This window comes from Sus scrofa, chromosome 7 (assembly GCF_054392235.1).
Source record: "Sus scrofa isolate SSC_HxYL_T2T_F1_AM1 chromosome 7, Sscrofa_HxYL_maternal_Yorkshire_Landrace_v2.0, whole genome shotgun sequence".
NCBI classification, from domain to species: domain Eukaryota; kingdom Metazoa; phylum Chordata; class Mammalia; order Artiodactyla; family Suidae; genus Sus; species Sus scrofa.
In genome coordinates this window covers 16,102,933-16,126,606 of record NC_139389.1, presented here as the reverse complement: position 1 = coordinate 16,126,606, position 23,674 = coordinate 16,102,933, and the positions used below count along the sequence as shown (strand labels likewise).

Here is a 23,674-nt window from a genome sequence, read left to right as displayed (position 1 = left end):
ATTGGAAAAAATATGTATGTATAAACACTAATAGTTGGGGAATCTGGGTAAATGGTAGAAGTTATTTTTTTTTTCTTTAGGGCCACATCCTCAGCATATGGAAGTTTCCAGGCTAGGAGTCAAATAGGAGCTACAGCTGCCAGCCTATACCACAGCCAGAGCAACACCAGATCTGAGCTGCATCTGCAACCTACACCACAGCTTACGGCAGATCCCCAACCCACTGAGCGAGGTGAGGGATTGAACCCGTATCCTCATGGGCACTAGTCGGATTTGTTTCCGCTGCTCCACAACGGCAGTTCCCGACATTAATTATTTTTGCAACTTTTCTGTGAGTGTGAAATGATGTCAAAATAAAAGTTTAAGCGTGTCAGTGTTGAAGACATAAAGATTTTCGTTTACCCTACTGGTCACATCGAATCTACTTAAATATATACTGCTGAAAATATACCCTCTGATTTTTAAAAAGTACGTGATTATCACACTTGCTCTTACAGCAGAAGAATAGATATTGCCTATATCTGAAAAGTAATCACTGAGTGGTGTGGGGAAACTCCAGGACTTCAAAAGGAAGCTTCTACTAAATTTTAAGAAAAAGGAAGAAAAGCATTTGATTACAAAAAAAGCAAAGGAGAAGCTGTTCATTAAATGCTTTAAAGAAAATGTTGTGTCGTTCCCATTTCTAGTAAGGAGTCACTAGAGGAAATGGTAGAAGAAAAAAAGGAAAGAGGAGGAGATGGCAAAGAAACAAAAAGGAGATTCGGGGAAGGGAAATTAAGGGAGGAGAGAGAGAGGTTAGGTGGGTGGGAGGTGGGGGAGAAGAAAAAACAGTCATGAGTGAGAACAAACTCAAGATTCCCATACAGGAATGAAGACTACATTGAATTCATTCTGGGGAGAAAAGGAAAGCTGTTCTTAATTAATACTATAAATTGTAGCCCTGAATACACAAGAGCTTAGTCTCTGGCATATAATTCAAATAAAATAAATAAAACAGTATCTTATGTCCTTCAGGCACTTAGTTATAAATATACAGGAAAAAAAAGACATGCAGTATGTTCTATTACTGACTCCATATGTTCTTGACAATGAAGAAAGGAGCTGGTGAATAAACAATTCATAAATAATATTAATGAGTCATTCTGCTGCAGAACTTCTAAAAGAAACCCATAAAAATATTTTATTCAGCTATTATGAAATACTCCAAATTTATAACTAAACGCATATTGAAGAAACAAACCCATACAAAAGTCACCTAAAGCAAATAAAAGAGCTATTCTGGAGTTTCCTAATTGTTTAGAGCAGTGCTAACCAAGAGACCTTTCTACAAGGACGGAAATGTTTACATGCTGGGCTGTCCAACATGGTAGCCGCCAACCATATGTGGTTACTACATACTTGAAATGTGCCTGTGACTGAGGAACTGAATTTTAATTTTAATTAATTCAAATAATCATCTGTGGCTATTGGCAACCATACTGGAAAGTGCATGTTTAGAGTATGGCTAAGACAGCCACCCAGTTTGCGGTGATTTGTTAAGGCAGCTCTAGGAAATGAATACACACCTCAAACAATTTTGCCAACTAGGCTAAAAAAAAAAAAAAAAAAAAATGCAAAAGGGCAAGTCAGGGAACAAACTGATAGCATCCTGTAGTCAGAGGCTCTGCTTTAGTATCCACCTGAAGTATCCTCTTTTCTGAGCAAACAGCAACTAGACAAGTTACTGACTAGTAATAACACCATGATAGTTAACATTTCTGGAACAATTACCACGCCCTAAGCTCTGTGTTAATGTGCTCTAAGCACCATCACTTTGAATCCTCACAACACTCCTTGGCAATAGATGCTTATTGTTATTTCCTAGGCTGAGGGAACTAAGGCAGAGGATATCCTGCTAAATTCTTGCAAATACTCTCAGTTTATCTTATCTAGGAATGGCACAGAGGGAGTGTATTTCATGACTTCCCCTCTTCCTTTACACACAGAGATCATTACTTCATAATCACAAAAAGCTATCCAAGTGAACCTGGACTTTCAAGTGACTCAGGCAACAACTATTCCCCCAAACTGCCCTGTTAAATCACCAATGCCATGCATGCATTCACTTGACAACTATCTATGAAGCACCAACCAACTACGACTGTTCCAGGCACTGGGGGTACAATGGTGAAAAAAACCCAGTCCTTGCTTCATGGAACTTACAGTCTAGTTGGGGCAAACAAACAGGTAAACAAACAGAAATGTTCATTTCCTAATCACGATAGATGCTATGAAGACAGTGGAACCTGGGAATGGCTGGAGGTGGAGAGAGCAATTATGTTACAGTGGTCCAGGCAAACCTCTGAACAGTCAGCATTAATGCTGGGACCTGAACCATGAGACAGAAGCATCAATGTGAACCTCCAAAGGGAAGAGTACACACAAGGGCTGAGAGACAGAAAGAATGGCGAATGAGAGGCACCAAGGTAGGAGATGAGGTCAGATAATTAGAGGACAAAGATTACATGAGACTTTGTAGCTCATGCTATGCTGTTTAGATTTTGTTCTACCTACAAAAGGAAAGGATTGTAGGATTAATAGAACAATTTCAATAGCATCATCCAGGCTAATTCTACTGAAAACTATGCAAAGACTATTCACATTTCTCCATGACTTGGTGTGTCTTTTTCATGTTACACGAATTTGGCTAATTTTTTTTTTAATTATTATCTCTTGATTTTATCCCAAGACACTTCAAATCTTTTCAGGAGTAATGAAGGTTAATACATTCTAGATACACATCAACACAGATACAGAGGAACTCCCTCATTAGCTCTCCTAATTTTGATGGCATATAAATATATAAGTAAACTAGGACATCCTGTCATTATCATTCTAATTAGGAAATAGCAGACTAAAATTGTAAAGCCTCCTAAAAACTCTATCAATCTTTAAAAGAGAAAAAAAAAAGTCTTTTCCTGTTAAGAACTATATTATAAAAAGCCTTTTCCATTAAATATATGTTCAAAATTTCACCTTTACTATAATAGTTTTATCCAATAACCAGCACTTGGCAGGTCAATACTGACTTCTCTGTAAAACATATTTTTCTCTCTAAAAAACTTTTCTTTAAGCTGTTAAGGAAAGTCCCTACCTCTATAAATGGTATTGGAGGAGAGCTCAATTTCCAAATCTCTTAGATTTGGGGAAGTCCAGAGCAGTCACCAGTTAACTCTACTGGAAGAAAGATTTCTTGAACTCACAAGCCCATAAACAAGTTTGCTAATGAACTGCACCAAAGAGCACTGGATGCTACATGTGGTTTAAATTTTTGAACAAACCTTTCTCATCTGCCAGTCTAGTTCCATCTTCTTTCATCTCTTCATTAAGAAAAATCCTCTTCCAGAGGTAGAAACAGCCCTTTCATTACAAGTCCTATGGCAGCACATTCCACACACCACTAAAAACGTTTTCTGCCTTAATGGTACCAGTGAGTGACGAACACTAAGAGATAAAAATTACTCATTGAAAGCTGAGACCAGGCTACATGGACAGCAGCAAAACGAGGCTCAGTACCAGGAACTTTCTCCTCTTAAATCCAATTAAAATGCCTATGAAACTTTGTGTGTGGGGGGGGGATCTTTAACCATAACAAAATGCAACATGCTAAACTCTATAGAGAAACATTTTCTGGGGCGTTAGAATATTATAACCATATTAAAGAGTAAGATGTTATAAAGAAAAAAAATTTATAAAGTAATACTAGAGTTGAAAATAGTCATATCACAAATGAAACAGAAATACACATTACAGATGCAAAATATCAACTAATAATGTTGCATATGGCAGGCAGAATAATGGCCCCTCAACAGTTCCCACTATGGTGCAGTGGAAACCAATCTGACTGGTATCCAGGAGGATGCAGGTTCAATCCCTAGCCTCAGCTCAGTGGGTTAAGGATCTGACATTGCCTTGAGCTGTGGTGTAAGTCACAGACAAACCACAGCTCGGATCTTGTATTGCTGTGGCCATGGTGTAGGCTGGCAGCTGTAGCTACGATTCGACCCATAGCCTGGGAAATTCCATGTGTTGAGGTTGTGGCAAAGAAAAAGAAAAAAAAAAAAAAAAGCCCTCTCAAAGATATTCAATTCTGATCCCCAAAACCAGAGAATGAGTTACCTTCCATGGAAAATGGAATTTACAGATGTGATTAAGATTAAAGATACTGAGATAATGAGATTAATCTCAATTATCCAGATGGGCCCAATCTATTCAAGTGAGTCCTTAAAAGCAGAGGATCTTAAGAAATAGCTGTGTGTGGAGTTCCTGTTGTGGCTCAGTAGTTAACAAGTCTGACTAGCATCCATGAGGATGCAGGCTCAATCCCTGGCCTTATTCAGTGGGTTAAGGATCCAGTGTTGCCATGAGCTGTGGTGTAGCTTGCAGACACAGCTCAGACCCTGAATTGCTGTGGCTGTGGTGTAGGCCAGCAGCTACAGCTCCAATTTGACCCCTAGCCTGGGAATCTCCATATGCCATGGGTGCATGTCAAAAAAATACTAGAAATAATTAACATATAATGAATAAAAGTCACATAGCAATAAACACTAGACTGTATTGCTTCTAACTCTTACCTTTTCACACAATCTTACCCCCACCAGAGTCTTTCACCCTATCCTGCTGATTCTGTCTTAAATATTCCATTGAATGCAAACTCCTTCTTTCCACCCTATTTACCACTCATCTCCACTACCCCAAACTACACGTCTTAAAATTACCGCCTCCAACTTACATTCAAATCCGGATGCACTTTCTGCTATCCTTTTTCCCTACCAGGCACCCGTAACCACACATGCTTTGCCTTAGATATGTTATTGCCTCTGCTCAAAAGACCTTTCTTGGAGATCCTGCTGTGGCACAACAGGATCGGTGGCATCTTGAGAGTGCTGGGATGCAGGTTCGATCCCCAGCCCGGCACATTGGGTTAAAGATCGGCATTGCCACAGCTGCGGCTTAGGTTGTAACTGCAGCTCGATAGGATCCCTGCCACAGGAATACCATATGCCATAGGGCGGCCAAAAAAGAAAAAAAAAAAAAAAAAAAAAGCCCTTTATCCTTTTTCCATTCATCAAGCTACTACTCAGCCTCTGAAACTCAATTCAAGAATGGCTTCAACCTCTGTGTGTCCACAGGACATTATCCCTGAGCATATTCGTCATAATTATCTCTCTTCAGACTTCACTGTCTTCAGGGAAGAAACAAGTTTTGTTCATCTCTTTATCTCTAGTAAATAGTTTCGCCCCAGGCATATATTTGTAATCAGTGTTAAATCCACTAGTAAGAAAGGTATGGAGTTTCCCCTGTGGCTCAACAGGATGGGTGGCCTCTGTGAGCACTAAGACGTGGGTCCAATCCCCGCCCTGGCACAGTGGGTTAAGGATCCAGCATTGCTGCAGCTGCGGCTTAGGTCACAACTGTGGCTTGGATCTGATCCCTGGCATGGGAACTGCATATGCCACAGAGTGGCCAAAAATGAAAAAAAAAAAAAAAAAAAAGCTAATACAACAAGACTATGTGCCAGGGACCACGCTAAGCACATTATATGTATTAAACACTTTATCCCTAACAAAACTTCAAATTAAGTTCCATTATTATCTCCATACTACAGATGAACAAACTGAGGCACAGAGAAGTTAACTTGTACAAAGTCACACAGCTAATAAGCAGTAAAGCAGGGACACGAACCTATGGAACCTAACCCCTGAATCCATGTTCTTACTACTATGGTGCACTGCTTTTTTATAATTCAGTAGGTGAAAAATATGTACACATATAAATAAAATTAGAAGTAAAAACAACAGATCTAGCAAGAGACAAAAACGAACAAGTTTTTAAATCCACAGGTCATTCTATTACGATACTGCCATTTTGATAATTAAAGGTAAAAAGGCAGAATATGACAAAAAGAAGTATCAGAAGACATGAAGCAGAGACAAGCAGGAAAAGGACTATTTTTTCAAGTTTTGCTCTCAACATCGATGCCACCATTACTGAGACATAGTTCCATTTCATGACTCTTTTACCTTCTGTAAGAGAGTACATACTAGAAATATCCTTAAATGTATCCTCTTTCAAATGCCGCTTTATTTATACACATAATTTTCAAAATTAGCATTCACATGTGAAATAGTCATCGTGCTGTCTGACTTTGCAGGATTAAAGCAGCCTGCCTGAAAAGATGTTTAAAGCACTGCAAATCAACCTGGTAATAGCCCCTGAGATAAGTGGACACCTGTGTTAAACCACATTTTTGTTTGGCTCTCCAAAGAAAATTTGCACCTGCCTGCAGGGCTCCCAGCTGGCACATCAGGAAGTTTTGTCATTTACAAATTTTCAACATCAAACTGTATATTCTGCTTTGAACTGCATGTTTAAAAATGTTACAACCTGTTTATTAATTCACAATTTATTCAGGATTTCTAGAGATATCATACAAAGATAAGCCTAATGACTCAATACCAAGACCAAGTTAAGATGCAGTCTTTGTTAGCACAGAAAATCTACACAAAAGGTATAATTTTATAAACATGCTTTCATGAAACAGAATAAAAACTAAACTTCCTAACAAATGTCATGTCTATTAATAGCAACTAAATGACAAGAATTGAGAAACAGCACTACCTTAAGAACTCAAGGAGTTACCATTGTGGCTCAGACACGTAAGACCCGGACTGGTAGCCATGAGGATGTAGGTTCTATCCCTGGCCTCACTCAAGTGGGTTAAGGATCAGCATTGCTACAAGCTGCGGCGTAGGTCGAAGATGTGGCTCAGGATCCAGCAGTGCTGCGTCTGTGGCGTAGACCAGCAGCTGCAGCTCCGATCCAACCACTAGCCTTGGAATTTCCATATGCCAAAGGTACGGCCCTAAAAAAGAAAAAAGAAAAAAAAAAAAAAAAAGAAGAAGAAGAACTCAAGCAAATAAGTATTATCTCAGCCCTCTTTTCCTAACACAAGCCTAGCTGATGGGCACAGAGTGTATTTCCTTGAGCCTTACAGCAAAATTCCCAACAAATCAGTCTCCCTGTTATCTAGGGACCCATCCCACCACATTGCCAGGAGGCTGAAGATATTTTAGGCTCAAACCAGATTTTTCTCCCCGAGAAATGGAATGTAGTCTCCTTGAGGACAGGGGTCTTTGGTGATTTTTATATACTGCTGCATTCCTAGCAACTGCAACAGCAGCTACCAGGCACTCATAAGTACTAACTGAATAAAAAGAAAAAAGAATGATGTGTCAGCCCTGGGGTTTAATGCCTGGCTTTCTGACTTCTGAAGTCTAGTATTCTTTTTTGCTACCAGAGAACATCCTTTCTGGTTGACTAATCTAAAAGAAACCTTCCTGCCAAAAAAAAACAAAACAAAAAAAAAAAAAAAAACAAAAAAAAACAAAAACCTAAAGAGAAGCAAAGTACCGTTCAATGGGTATGGTCATAAGATCTTGGAACCATCTGCAGCTAGACACAGAGTAACCAAGGTAAACAAATAACAGCAGTGATTTAAAAAAAAAAAAAAAAAAAAAAAAAAAAAAGGTAACAGTGCATGGAAACTAACTCCAAGATGAACAGTTAACCATACATACTTGTCAAAAGAAAAATGAAAATCTTCACTGTAAGGTAAAATGTTTCAAAATACCATCAAAATGAAAAAGATCTTGATTCTACACTGATTACCTATAAATTTGTTTTTATAAATTTATATTCTAGATATAAGCTATAAACTTCATTTAATCATGCTAGTAAAAAAGCTTTCATTAAAAAAAAATCTTTTTATCCAAGACATTTAAGTTTTCAAATCTGTTCTTTCTCCTCTTTCACCGCGAAAAAACCAGGATGGGCAAAGCATAGAGATTGCTGCCAACAAAGCCAGTTCTTGGGACCCAGATGTTGATTGGTTTTACTTCTGGTTTTGATATTCCATTATTTTTTTTTTCTGTGCACCACCACACAAATAATATTCTTTGCAAGTAGACTCAGGAGACATTAAGACAGAAGATAATAAAAAGCCCAGGAGTCAATCCACTTATTACTATGAGACCTCACCACACTGCTATCTCTGATTATGGAAATAAATTACATGCTCCATTTCTAAAGGTTGACATGAGTGCAAATTAACATGTAACAAGGGTAATAATATCATACTTCCTTATTAAATATCTTCTTAAATGTTCGCTCCAGGAGCACCTGCAAACATGGGACAGTACGGCTTTTGGACTAAGGTGGCAGTAAGTGCCTTGCTCACCACCTAATGGCAACTTTTTACGTCCATCACTTGGTCAACAGAACTGACGCATCCTGTACTGTGGGGTGACACAGACAAATCCCAGCAGGAGGTGAAAGCAAAGAAGGCAGTTTCAGCTCATGTCCCTTCCACCTCTATGAACGCCCTATGTCACAGAAGTTCCATAGGGGAAAACCCCTGAAGGAATAACGGTTTTCACAAAGTCTGTAAATAAGGAGTGCAATATAATTCTAAACATCCTCCTAAAAACAGTTTCTCAAGCCACTAAATTTACACATCTTCATTTTTTTTTTTACACTTCAAAATTGTTTTTTCTTTGTGTAAGCTGATATAATTCACTCACTGTATCTCAGAAGGTTTCTGATTTTGCAGCACTTCAGCCATTCTGTTCAGAAACAGATCTCTCCAAATGCCAAATACAGATGATTACGGTTACCCTCCACATTTTTATCCCAAAATTTTCAGTTCTCCTGGACATAATTTTTCTACATAAAGAATCAGTTATGGAGTTCTCACTGTGGCACAGCAGGTTAAGGATCTGGCGTTGTCTCTCTGGCAGCACAGGTTCGATCCCCAGCCAGGTGTGGTGGGTTAAGGATCTGGTGTTGCTGCAGCTGTGGCATAGGTTGCAGCTGTAGCTCAGATTTGCTCCCTGGCCCAGGAACTTCCAAATGCTGTGCATGCAACCAAGAAAGAAAGTAAAAAATAAAAAGTAGTCAGTTATGATAGATATCATATACAGCTGCCATAGATCAAAATGCTCTATAATAAAATGACTACTGACAAAGAATAATTTCATACTTTAATAACACCACTAAATGCTGAAGATATAATTAAATTACAACTCAGAAATGCTGTTATTGATAGTACATTTCTACCGTGAAAACTTTTCACAACATACTGATCTTAAATTTAAAATGAAAAGGAAAAAAAACAAACAAACAAACAAACAAAAAACAAAAAAAAGGAGTCCCCGTCATGGCACAGTGGAAATGACTCCAACTAGGAGCCATGAGGTTGCGGGTTCAATCCCTGGCCTCGCTCAGTGGGTTAAGAATCCAGAGTTGCCATGAGCTGTGGTGTAGGTCATAGATGAGGCTCGGATCTGGCATTGCTGTGGCTATGGCATAGGCAGGCAGCTGTGGCTCCAATTCGACCCCTAGCCTGGGAATCTGCATATGCCACAGGTGTGGCCCTAAAAAGCAAAAAATATATATAAAAATAAAATGAAAGCCCTTCACAAGCATTACTGCATCATATGCTGTTCCTAAAAATTAGAAAACCACTTATATCTAACAATTAAGGACAGTTAAATAACTCACAGTATACCCTTCAGTAGAATATTAACGCAGAATTTAAAATGGTTAAAGAGCTCACAGAAGAAAATCTCATGGAAAAATAAGAACACGAAATAGTTCTGAGATTCGAATTAAGTAAAATATGCAGAGGTTAAAAGTCTGAAGGGGATAAGCAAAGTCATAATTAGTATGCTGGGGTGAGAGGATTATGAATTGTCTTTCTATTCACTTTTTCAAACATATTATATCTCCATTTATAAGACAGCTAAATAAATCTAAAGAATTTTAATGGTAATAAACTAAGACAGGAGTTTCCACCATGGCACAGTGGGTTAAGAATCCAACTTCAGGAGTTCCCGCTGTGGCACAATGGGATTGGCAGCCTCTCTGCAGTGCCAGGATGCAGATTTGATCCCTGGACCCTCACAGGGGGTTAAAGGATCTGACACTGCCACAGCTATAACACAGCTGAGGCTCGGATCTGACTCCTGGCCTGAGAATTCCATATGCTGCAAGGAGGCCAAAAAAGGAGAATAAGGAGTTACTATTTCGGCTCAATGGATTAAAAACCTGACCAGTATCCATGAGGACAAGGGTTTGATCCCTGGCCTCCCTCACTGGGTTAAGGATCCAGCATTGCCATGAGCTGTGGTGGAGGTCACAGATGCAGCTCAGAACCTGTATTGCTATGGCTATGGTATAAGCCAACAGCTGCATCCCCAATTATACCCCTAACCTGGAAACTTCCATATGCCACAGCTGCAGTCCTTAAAGGCCAAAAGGAAAAAAAAAAAGAGAGAGAGAGAAGAATAAAAAAGAAGAATCTGACTTTGGCAGCCTGGGTCACTGCAGAGGGCAGATTTGATCCGCAGCCTGGCACAGTGGGTTGAAGGACCCAGCATTGCCAGAAGCTGTGGTGTAGGTCGCAGCTGTGGCTCGGATTCAAACCCCTGACCTGGGACTTCCATATACCATGGGAACAGCCATACAATTAAAAAATAAAAAATAAAATAAATAAAATGAGACAAAATGACCGAACAAAAAGGGTGCTAGATTAAACGGGAAAAAATGTTTATCTGCTACGCCCATGAGTTTATGCCGTCCTTGGAAATATCTTCCGTATCACCTGCACGGCACATCCTCTCTTACGCTATCTTTAGAAGCTCTTCAACATCCTCACGTGTACTTAGCTCTTCACAGCAGACACTGCAGTTCAGGGAAATGTTACCATAACGAACATAGAGAAGAGGCTTTTGCCATGCCACAGAAAGTCTACTATTCTGGTAACTTAATTCCTTGAGATGAACTCAAAGATGAATTCCAAGCTTTTACCACACTCCAACTCTAAAAGAGAATTCTAACTAGTTTCCTATTTCCCTAACACAGCAGGATTATGTTTATGGAGAATGTTAGTCTGACATGAAAAGATAACTCAGGAGTCCATATTCATTTCATTCCTTCAACCAAGAGAAATCAAAATGTAAACAGACAAGTGGTAAAAACAAACTAAAGTTCCCAAACATTCAGGATCTGTTTGTTTAACATGAGAATGTTTGTTTAAAGATTATTAAATTTGCCACTGGGGCAAGGACTTTATAGCAGAAAACAAGTTCATTATATCGAGAATACAGTGTGAGAACCTATCAATAGAACATCAAATAGAAAAATTGCAATAAGTCTCAATTCAAGTGCCGATTATTCACATAATTTTTGCCTATGAGTATACGATATATATATATATACATATAATAGTTGATTTACAATTTCTGCTGTACAGCAAAGTGACCCAGTCATCCATACATACATATATTCTTTTTCTCACATAATCCCCCATCAGGTTCCATCACAAGTGACTAGATATAGTTCCCTGTGCTATAACAGCAGGATCTCATTGCTTATCCACTCCAAATGCAATAGTTATTTTTAATTAATAAAGCCTCATTAAAAGAAGATCATTACTGAGCACCATGAGCCCGGATTTAGCAGAATGGTGGAAGGATGAAGCACCACCAATTGGTCAATAAATACTGCCTGAGCACTACCTACCTCTGGGCAAGTGTGAACAGCGATGGCCACAAAGAGTAAGACAGTAGTGGTAGTCTCTAACTTCACAGAACTCACTGCCCAGTGGGGAAAGAAGCACGCCAACAACAAAAGTACAACAGGAAGCTTCTTTCATTGAGTCAGCCACCAGACACTGCCTGAAAGAGCGCCTACTGTGTGTTAGGCATTGTGGGAAAGGCTGGAGAAACGTGGTGAGAATTTTAAAAAGGACTGAAAAGTTGTCATCATGAAGCTAACTGAAAAGAGAGGAGGGCTTTATTCAATAAACAACGTCAGTTAACTCCCAAATTATAACTCTGTTAAATGCTGACAGGAGCCTTAAGGCCTGCCCAAAGTGGGCAGGGCAGGCTTACACAATGGGTACCCGTGAAGCCAAGACGTGGGGACGAGTATGACCAAAGTGGGACATCCCACAAAAGGCATCTATATTCTATGTTGTGAAGAGAGTGCTGGACAGGCAGACAAAGACCCGGTTACAATTCATGGATGTAAATGCATACCAGGGCTTTTTACTGTGAGAGAACCTGGCACATGTTTTTGCACTAGGTTCAAAAGTTACATGGCATGACAAAGGTCCAGTGGCAACAGAGAAAGCATGCTAAGGACAGCCATAAGTGTAATATAGCTTACAGATAACCTAAAAATAGAAAATTAAATGTGGAGCCACTACATGTTTTAAGACGTTAAATTTTCTTAAGAGTTCCTGTCATGGAGCAGTGGTTAATAAATCTGACTAGGAACCATGAGGTTGCAGGTTCAATCCCTGGCCTTGCTCAGTGGGTTAAGGATCCCGCATTGCTGTGGCAAAAAGACAAAAAACTAAAAAAAATAAGATGTTAAATTTTCTTTTTTCCCATCAGGTGTAAGCTTACCCCTATGATGCTCAGTCCTTTAAGGTAGTCCTGACGAGGCTGGGCTTGAGGAACACATCCAGCTAGCACTATTTTCTTATTCTCCTCTTGAGCTTTTCTAAAAGGTTAAAGAGAGAACAGTGTCAATTCTCCTCACAAGTGTACCCTTGAAAACTGATGTTAGTGCACAGACATTCCCTAAAAAGTAACAAACCCATCCAGCATAAAACAGGATGCTAGATGGGTTTGTGAACTATGCGTCTGTTTATCATACCATTAAAGAACACAGCAGCAGTTCAATATGATAATGTCTTGCATTATGGTCTCCTTATAAAACAAAAAGATTTACTTACATAGAATTGTCAAGGCTATAAATCATTCTTGAAACTCACATTTTCCAGATATACATCAGTCACTCAAATACATTACTTTAAATATTGATGAAAATATGCCTAAAACGTACTACTGTATGATTTCCTAGTCTTTTGCCAAGTGTAAGAGTAAAATATACATTTTAAAAATTGAACAAGAAAATAAGAAATAGAACGTAAAATATGCCTTTCATCCTGAGAATTTACACATCTTCTCACTTCTGCTCCTCAGAGACTGTAGAAATTACAGGTTGGTTATGCTTACATCCAGAGAATCCCTCACACATGCAGATACAAAGTGTAAATAGACCTGTGTTCGCTATTAATACACAAAGACGCAACAACCTTCTGTTTTACCGCTTCCATCCAATACATCTTGCATACATTTCCTTTTGTGTCTTTAAAGATCTAACTCATCCCTTTTTTAAATAATTTTTAATTGAAATACAGATGTACAATATTATAAAAGTTACAGATGTTCAAAATAGTGATCACAATTTTTAAAGGTTATACTTCACTTATAGTTATTATAAAATATTGACCATATTCCCCATGTTGTACAATATATCCTCATAATTTATTTATTTTATACCATAAGTTTGTTGGGTTTTTTTTTTTTTTTTTAGGGCCACACCCACGGCATATTGGAGGTTCCCAGGCTAGGGGTTGAATCGGACTACAGCTGCTGGCCTACAGCACAACCACAGCAACACAGGGCCCGAGCCATGTCTGCGACCTACACTACAACTCACTCATCTGACAATGCCAGATCCTTAACCCACTGAGTGAATCCAGTGATTAAACCCACAACCTCAAGGTTCCTAGTCAGATTCATTTCCGCTACGCCATGACGGGAACGCCAATAGTTTGGATCCCTTCAACACTTACCCCATCTTGCCCCTCCCCCGCCCCTCTCCCCACTGGTAACTACTGGCTTATTTCCAATATCTCTGAGTCTTATCTGTTTAAGTAAACTAGTTTGTTAGTTATAAAACTAGTTTATTTTTCAGATTCCACATATAAGTCATATCATACTGTATTTGCCTTTTTCTGACTTATCTCACTTGGCATAATACCCTGCAAGTCCATCCATGCAGTTGCAAATGGCAGAATTTTGTTCTTTTTATAGCTGAATAGTATTCCCTTGTGTATATTTGTGTGTGTGTGTGTGTGTGTGTGTGTGTGTGTATACATCTCATCTTTATTCATTCATCTGTTGATGGACACTTAGGTTGCTCCCTTACCTTGTCATTGTAAATAATAACAGTAATAATGCTACTATGATCATTAGGTGTGCATGGGTCTTTTTGAATTAGTATTTTAGTTTTTTCGGATGTATACCCCAGAGTGGAACCTCATACTTTTAAAACATATACTATACTATAGCATTTGACACTGTATACTATATATACACATACTATATTTATACTATATACATACTATATACTATGGTATACTATAGCCTAACTACTCTTGTTCTGATAGGCACTTATTTCCAATTTTTTACTATTAAAAATTATTTTACAATAAACATGATTATATATATGCACACATATGCATGTACATATGTATGTACTTATATGTATGGATGGGTGGATGAATAGAGCGAGAAAGAAAGATGATCTTTGAATATTTGAAAAAGTATTTCTGGATTATAAAATCCTAGGTACAAAATCTATGCTAAGTTGTCTATTTCTCTAACATAAATCCTAAGAAGTAGAAATGCTGGTTCAAAGGTATACATGTCTGGTCTATTAGGCATTTTTTTACCTTTGAGGAAGCTGGGGTATGTTGTATGTGGATATGTTGCAAATGGCAGAATTTTGTTCTTTTTATGGCTGAGCAGTATTCCCATTTGTCCAGGCACAGATGTATACAGCAAACACTGACTGTGCTAGAAGACAGTAACAAACCAAGTAGAGCTAAAAACTTTTCCTAGAAACTACTCATATCCTTTGCACCTTTTATATTAAAGTTTCAAGTATTCAATTCTTTTTCAAGTATGCAAGTTTGGGAACTGTGCTGCTTTGTTTACTTTTGTTTTACTGGATGCTCAAGTACTGTGTTTTATATACAAATTGTGTATCTGACGGCTCACCCCAGGCAATGTCTAGGTTTCTGAAACCCACCGAGAAAGCTAAGGTTATCAGCAGCTCAGTGTCTGAATATGCAACTTTTAGACTACAACACTATGAAGTGAAAAGTCTCTATACCTGGCACACCTTTCTGTTTCTGTCAACTTTTTCAGAACTGAAAGCCATGGGGGGGTGGAGGGGAGGCTAACAGAACTAGCTCTAGGTGATCAATAGCCACACCAAAACCTTCTGGGAAGTAAGCAGGGAATAGGCAGAGGACAAAATACTATTTCAACAGCACCTAAAAGCTACAGTAACTCCATAAAATACTTTGGTATAATTTTTGCAATTGGAATCCTGAAAAAACTTGTTAACAGAATGAAGAAAATCTGACTTTGGTAGATTGCTTAACATACCCAAGAGAAATACTGCCTGGCTCTGCCACCTGGTATTACTTTCTTTTTTTTACTATTATTTTTTTTAATCAGTACCAAGCACATCATTGCACCCAAACAGTTTTCATGTAGTAAATGTGAAAGGCCTTATCAAATAAATGAACAAAAAACCTTTCCTTTTACATTAACAATATATATAAGGAAACAACCTCTGGTTTCCTCAAAAACCTTAGTTATGCAACTAGAATCACTACCAGACATCCAAAAGTCTGTAAGGTCACCAATAATTAAATCCAAATAAAAAGCCTGCTTCTAATAATGTGATTCAATTTCTTAATTATTAAGCACATCTAAGACATAATAGTGAGTGTTTAAGGAACCACAGTAAGAGGAAGACATGCACTTTGTACTCAACAAGCTTCTGGTTTATAATGGATGAGACAAGATATAGAAGAACACAACACAGCATCAAGTAAAATGCCCTTAAGTAACAGAAAGAGGAACAGGCAACATAGTACGGAGGGGAAAAGAATATGTACACAGAAAAAGATAGCAAAAAGCTTCATGAAAAAAAAAATGAGAAGATTTCAGGGGGAGACAGGAGTTGAAGAGGGTGAAACAGAAGCAGAGAAAGCTCCAGGCAGTTGTTGCAGCATGGACAAAAGCAAGAAGGGAGGAAGTTGGGGGAAAGTATTTCATTATAGAAATAATTTCTGTATAATGAGACCAATAGGCTCATATTGTGGAAGGAGCCTTCCCCAAAAAAAGGCTGGACAGGGTCTAATTTAGTGGGCAGTGGGGAAACTGCTGAAGTTTTCATGGCAGAGTGGACATAGAGTATAACCAAACTTTGAGAACAGGATATTGGTGGCAAGGTGTAAAATGAGATACATGGGGACAAGAAGCCAATGTGTAGGGAAATTTATTTAATATCCTAGGCAAAAGGATGTGAGAACCTGAACACATATAGAAGGACAAAGAAGGAAAGAAGGAAAGAAGAAGAAAGAGAAAAAAAGAAAAGAAAGAATGAAAGAAAGAGAGAGAGAGAAGAAAAAAGAAAAGAAAGGAAGAAAAGAAAGAAAGAAAGAAAAGAAAGAAAAAGGAAGGAAAAGGAGATGAGTTCTCTTGTTAGAACATTCTTGGGAAATCCCAAGAATGAATCAAAAGTGATGCTAAGGTTTTGCGTCTAAGGCGGTGATTAACAAACATTTTCTATAAAGGGTCAGAGAGTAAATTACTTCAGGCTTTGGTGATCACAGGTCTCTGCTGCAACTACTTAGCTCCATCCCCTGTGACCAAAGCAGACATACACAATAGCTAAACAAATGGGTGTGCTTCTGTTCCAATAAAACTTCATTTATTAAAAACAAGGAGTAAGTCAGGTTTGGCCTAAAGGCCAGAGGTTGCCAATCCCTAGACTAAGAAAACAAAAAGAACAGTAGTGCCACGAACTGTCAGGAGAAGCTGGCTGAGTACTGGGAAAGAAGGAAATCCAAGTACGACCCACTACCTCTGAGGTTCCACTAATGCCCATCAAGTCTCTGGAAATGCAGTTCATCTGGCCTTGGAACAAAGCTGGGGGTAGAGTTTAGAAATGTAATCCAAAGTGAAAGGTGCTAACAGTGGATGCATCCGTCCTTAAGAGTGTGGAAAGAAGCCCACTGAGTACAAAACTCTGAGGTCTTTCTAGCAATGTAGAAACATTGCCACAGGCTGAAAAAACATCAGCATGAAAAACAAAAAAAAGGAATATCGCCACGAAAATACTAAATAATAATAATAATGATCAACATTTACATGTACTCCATCAAAGTCACCATGATGTAGCTGCTTATACAACATATTTGAAAACAGTACAGCCAGTATAAAAACAACCCGGGGAAAATGTTCTGGTGGATTTATCAACAGAAGACCAAGTCATGAAACAACAGTCCAAGGCTGACTTTAGGGAGTAAGCAGAACACCAGAAAGTTAAGAGGAGAAGTTCAAAACAGAGAAGCTTAAGTAATTTATTTAAAATATTCTTTCATGCTTTTATTGAATTTGGCTTGAATTTTGGAACAACCAGTCAAAGAGGAAAGAGCATGTAGCAACAATGCAACTGTCTCCAGATATGACTGCTGTCAGGACTTGATGAGCTAGGCTAGGACCGGCCTAAAATTGAAAATAAAGTTACTCTAAGTCTTGATGGGATTTATCAATCTAAAAATAATCCACAGTTATATTCAAATATGTTAACTGGGGATGTTTGGAGACATTCAAATCCACAGTAACTGGGGTATAACCTCAGGATCACAAGACTGAACATTATTTTAACCAACAAAGCTAAAAACATATAACTGCACGTTTTATGCTCTGTAAAAAGAAAGAATGCTAACGGTAGGGGAGTGGTCTTCATTGCACCTAGAAAAGAAGAGTCCAAGGGGGTAAAAGTTATAACACTTATAACAGTGACAAAGTATTATCATGGCAGTTAATCCTTTTAGACACAGCAGTCATTTCTTTAAAGTGTATCAGGATGTAATAAGCTACAATTCCCTGATGAACTGGCTACATAAACCAAGTCAAGAAATTCCCAGTTGAGTCCAGGTTCAACAGGCTTCTTTTTCTGTGCTTACTGCTAAAGCAAGTTCCTGGGTTCATCTACAGAAACAAGTATTTATTAAAAAGTCAATCACTAAGCACTTTGTTTTATCATTCTGCCATTCAGTTACTCACCTCATGCCAAACACAAGAAAAAAACTAAATAAAAGGATAGTCTCTGCTTTCAAGGAGTTCACAATCTAGTGGGAAAAGGAAGAAATGAGCCTTAGAACCCAGGTTTTTGCATGAAAGGGAAGAAAAGAGATACTGAGTTCTCACTGTGGTGCAGCAGAAACGAAGCCAACTAATATCCATGATGACGCGGGTTCAATCCCTGGTCTCGACCAGTGGGTTAAGGATCCAGCATTGCCCTGAGCTGTGGTGTACGTTGCAGACACAGCTCTGATCCCAGGTTGCTGTAGCTATGGTGTAGGTCACCAGCTACAGCTCTGATTCAACCCCTAGCCTGGGAAACTCCATATGCCGTGAGTGCAGCCCTAAAAAGCAAAAAAATAAATAAAATAAAATAAAATAAAAATAAAAATAAAGTAAAATGTACGCCAGAGCAAAGCACCCCTCTCCTCCAACTCTTCTCATGGGTCACCATCTCACAAAGATTAAGTCTAAGTTCTTCAAAATGGCCTACAAGGCTCCACGCTAGCCGCCATCTGGTCCTTCTCCCTTCCCTGTATCTCCCATGATGTCCTACACCACAGCTCATGGCAACGCTGGATCCTCGACCCACTGAGCGAGGCCAGGGATCGAACCTACGACCTCATGGTTCCTAGTCGGATTCGTTAACCACTGTGCCAACGGGAACTCCAATGAGAAGCACTTTAATAAGTACTGGTAAACAGCGAAAGCTTTGTAAATGTTCGCTATCATTTAAGAGCACGATGGAGACCTACAAGGGCTGCCATGGAGAGATGTCCACAATACATGATGATGAAAAAACACCAGGTTAAAGAACAAGAGGTAAACTATGTTCCAATTTATTACAAAGGTGTCAAGATAACCTATGTATAGACTTTGGAAAAGGTATTCCTATTTGTAAATAACATTTCTCTCCATTGGACAAGGAATTAAGAAAAGAAAGAAGATACTCATAGCACTGTTTTTAAAAGCCTGACACCAAAACAGGGCAAGAGAAAGATTCCCCAGCAGCTGTGGTAAAGTAGCCCAACCAGCTTCTCGGAAGGCATCACTTTGGGATAAAGACCAATCTTAGAGGACTTAAGTGCCATACTCCTCCTACTGAGTTCCCTTGCTTCTTACTTCATGCAACCTCAAAGAGCTCCCCAACATTCTAGACCACCTCTTGGATAGGAGGTTGCCCAACTGAATAGATCTTACCTAAATAGTTACTATATTCTACAATATCCCTTATAAGTGGTCAATGCAGCTTCTGCTTTACTTCCTCCAAGGCAGGAAGTTCATTACTTCATATTTTCCTGTTTAGTCACTATCTATCCGTTTTGCCCGTGTGTTCTTATTATCAAACCCTACCTCTAGATAGCTTCCACTTATTCATTAGAATTTGTCTTCTGTGAGTTTGTGTTGTGGTACAGCGACAAATCCGAGCAGAATCCATGAGAAAGTGGGTTCAATCCCTGGCCTCTCTCAATGCGTCCGGGATCCGGCGGTGCCATGAGCTGTGGTGCAGGTAGCAGATAAGGCGTGGATCCTGCATTGCTATGGCTTGGTATATGCTGACAGCTGCAACTCCGATTCAACCCCTAGCCTAGGAACTGCCATATGCCTTGGGTGCAGCCCTAAAAAGAAAGAAAGAAAGAAAAAAAGAAAGAAAGAAAGAGAGAGAGAGAGTGAGAGAGGGAGGGAGGGAGGGAGGGAGGGAGGAAGAAAGTTAATGAATTTGTCTTCTTTCAACCTCCCAAAGCTTTATCCCCTACAAACTGGCCTACATCCCAGGCCAAAAAAAAAAAAAAGGTAACCATTTTCAAGGAAATGTTTCTAAAATACATATCATGCTTATATTTCTTATTATACAAAATATGATGAATCTAATTGACCCTGTAGCTGATTGCCTTTAATAATCACTGCAGATATAGAATTTCATATCTCTAAGAGACATCCAAACCTTTCTAGCCCTGTTACTTCACTTATAAAAGTGGAAACTGAGGATGAGAAAGAGATTGCCTGAGGTCAAAGTAAAGACAGGGCTGTCAGCCATCCATCACTGCCCTTTGCTTTCATATAATGATGTCCTAACCCAGGGGTTACCAAGATCCATAAGGTTGTGTGGCCCCATAATAAATAATCTCAGCAAGCCATATATATTGATTCCTTTCTTTTGTGTCAGCTATTAACTTCTCAATATGTCATTTCTAACTTGTCTATTCAATCTACCACACCATTTCTAAGTACCATGCAATGAATTTTCAAAAATTTCTGGAGTAAATGATGATAATCAAAAACTTTATTTATGATTTTAATAAATATATTAATGAAGTATTTTGTGTTTATTATGGGCACAATATATGCTTAGAGGCCTATCAGATACCAAGAGGAATCTGCCTAAAGGAATATACATGAAGATGAGAAGACAAAAAAAAAAAAAATGAAATCTGCAAAGTGAATAGAAATACAAATGAACATTTTAAGTACAAGGTTAGAACATTAATAAGAAAAAATAATTTTACAGGCCAGTGGCCACCCAACTTTTTAACAAGGCATTCGCCAGTTAAAAAAAAGAGCAATCCCTCAAATACGTTAATACATACAATTGTATATAAATCAAACACATGTAGTACTACATACATTATAAAACGTACCTCAGTATTAGAATTTTTAAATGAAATGCTGCAGAATAACTTTTGTGCTCTGAGGTCAAATGGGAGGAGGTACTGCAGGCTCAAATAAAGGATTACTTGCCCTCATAAAACCTGGTGTAATGTTATCAGTCACCTAGAACTTTCTTTTCTCATTAAAGGGGACCAAAATATGCCACTTTGGCAAAAGATTTATTTTGAGCTGAAAGCAACTAAGAAACAGCAGGCTTAGGGGAAAAGGTTCTCCCGCCTCTCCCATCTGGAAAAAAGTAAGACATAAATTTCCATTTGTAAAGTTGTCTCCATCTCCAGTACCAGGAAGGCAACTACTCCAGAGACAGCTCTTATCACAGACTCTTACTTATCTACCTAAGAAGGATTAATTACTAAATGACCCTTATTTATCACATATTTCCTAATCACCTTGCCATAATTTATACCTCCTCAATAAGCCCCAAACTCCTTTTTCCTTTATCTAAACTCTTCTCCAGTCTTCACCCCCCTCTGTTAAGAGGTTATATAATCTCCAAATTCTAACTCCTACAAATTCTAACTCTTACATATTACATCTGTTTGTTTTCTTTTTCCTTTCATTTTTATTTATTTATTTATTTATTTTGTCTTTTTGCCATTTCTTGGGCCGCTCCTGAGGCATATGGACGTTCCCAGGCTAGCAGTCTAATCGGAGCTGCAGCTGCCGGCCTATACCAGAGCCACAGCCACACCAGATCCGAGCCACGTCTGTGACCTACACCACAGCTCACAGCAATGCCAGATCCCTAACCCACTGAGCAAGGCCAGGGATCGAACCGCAACCTCATGGTTCCTAGTCAGATTTGTTAACCACTGAGCCACAATAGGAACTCCTGTTTTTCCTTTTAGTCTGTCTTTTATCACTTTGATTCACAAGCTCCAGTTGTAAAAACTAAGAGGGCATACGCAAAGAGCTTTTGTCCTTACTCCACATCATGAAGTTTGAGGTTCAGTGGTATTTTTCTACAACTTCAGGTTCAAGGCAAAGTAAGATGAGAGAGCTAATATCAGACCACCATATACGTGATGTCTCACTACATTTAAAACTGCATTTAGGAGTTGTATAGCACTAAGCATGTGAATCAGTTCCTTCCCGATAAGCTAGCTGAAGTAAGTAAAACACTCCTTCCTCAAAAGGTTTAACATTTAAATAGAATAATAGCAATCTAAGTATATGACATGTATATTCCTATTGTGGAGACTATCCCCATAAAATGAAAAGCAAGTCTGCAATTAGCTCACGTCTTTAAGTCAATATCCTGATACCGCAGTCATAGCAAACACTTTAGAAGGAAATATCTTTTCATAAAGGAATGGAACATTGGATAAAAAAGGAAAGAATTTAAAAAAATAAAACTCAAAAAGTGTATCAGGATAAAGGAAGAACTGAGTAAAGTGACACTGAAAAGAGATGACCCTGATCAGCTTTTACATTTACTCAATTCACCATCCAATTTGCACATCTCATTGTAGTTTACTCTAATTATCACATTCACCCAGGAGACCAATATTAAATGATGACAAGAATCTATACTCTGAGAAAGGAATGCAGGAAATGTACTGTTCTGGTTCCATCTAAAAATGAGATGAATAGGATAAAAATCCTGAAGGAAAATGCATACTTGGTCTTAGTTAAAAGTCCAACCTGAACACAATTTGAACTAGAGTACCATGAGATCCTAACGTGGCCTCTAGTGGCAGACTCAGCCAAAATCAGAATTTAGAATTGGCGACATAGTCTGAATAATACTCTGTTGTAAAAATGTATAAAAGGTTCCAATACAAAATTTTCAAATTCTTTATATCATTTTTAAAGTCACTCTTCCAAAGAGGCATCAGTTAATTGAAAAACTGATTCCTTGGAGGGGGTAACAGAAAAGTGCTATGCTATTTAATAATAATTATTTAAAATAAAAAAGTGGCTAAGCAAGAGACAACTGTACCCTGGAAAATGTTAAGACTCTATAGGAATTAGGCATCTCTGACTAACTTACACCATCAAGGAATCCCCACCTATAGGACTGAGGCAACAGGAGAGATTAAGTTAAGCTGCTATAAACTGGGTTTCAGCCAACTCTAACTGCTGCATGATCGATCGAGAGGTTTCACTGGAGGGGCAGGAGGCACAGACATCAGAGATATTTTAGGATACTTTTAAAAACTCCTATTTAACATGCTCTAGTTGAACTACCTAATTCAGAACAAATCATTGTTCCTAAATTATTAGTACTGTTCTTACAGCAAACGATATACAGTGATGCTCAGCACTGACTTGTGGTACTACAGCTCTCCGAGTAAACATCACTCCCCTTCAAGACTCTAGGCTGCTTGAGGGCAGTGCTTCACTTTACACACCTCAGAGCACATTTTTAAGAAAACACTTGCAATTAAACAAATGAATGAAAAACCAATACCAAGCAATAACAGTAGAATCAATCATTAACTAAAGTTGTGATTAAGAGCTTATGTCTTTAAAAATGTACTAAGGCCACCAGGAAGGAAGAATCCACCTTTTTCATAACCAGAAATACAGATAATCCAATCAGAGGAACCGCATTGGATGGTGTCAACACCATTTATCTACATTTGAATTTTATAAGTCCTCAAAAGACTTTAACTCCTACAAATCAAATAAATGGTTCATAAGAATTACTAGCACATTCTCAAGAAGTATTTTCTTAGTGTTTAAACAGCACCATTTTCAACTCTGTTCACTCCATCACCTTCTTTATTTAAAAAAAAAAAAAAAACCTTCTATTTTCATTATGTCTTCAGAAAAGTAATACAGCTACTAGTTATAATTACTCTGACCTTAGATCAGGAAAGTATTTATCACAAATAAAACTTTTTTAAAACTTCCGTTGAAAAACAACTTTTGTACAGCAGCAACCAATAGCACTGGTCACAGATAAAACTTGGAGCCACCACTCAATTCTA

General features: G+C 38.4%; 1 protein-coding gene across 50 annotated transcripts in view; it reads right to left on the bottom strand.

Moving 5' to 3' along the window:
* Positions 1-23,674, bottom strand: part of CDKAL1 (CDK5 regulatory subunit associated protein 1 like 1) — a 951,913-nt gene that overhangs the window by 766,792 nt on the left and 161,447 nt on the right. For all 50 annotated transcript variants that reach the window (XR_014809698.1, XR_014809711.1, XR_014809714.1 and 47 more), the window contains one exon: positions 12,513-12,609. Coding sequence is in view for 22 of the 50 variants with exons in the window: in XM_005665623.4 (XP_005665680.2) it covers positions 12,513-12,609 (97 nt within the window). In the remaining 28 variants the exon portion in view is untranslated. The remainder of the gene's footprint in view (positions 1-12,512; positions 12,610-23,674) is intronic.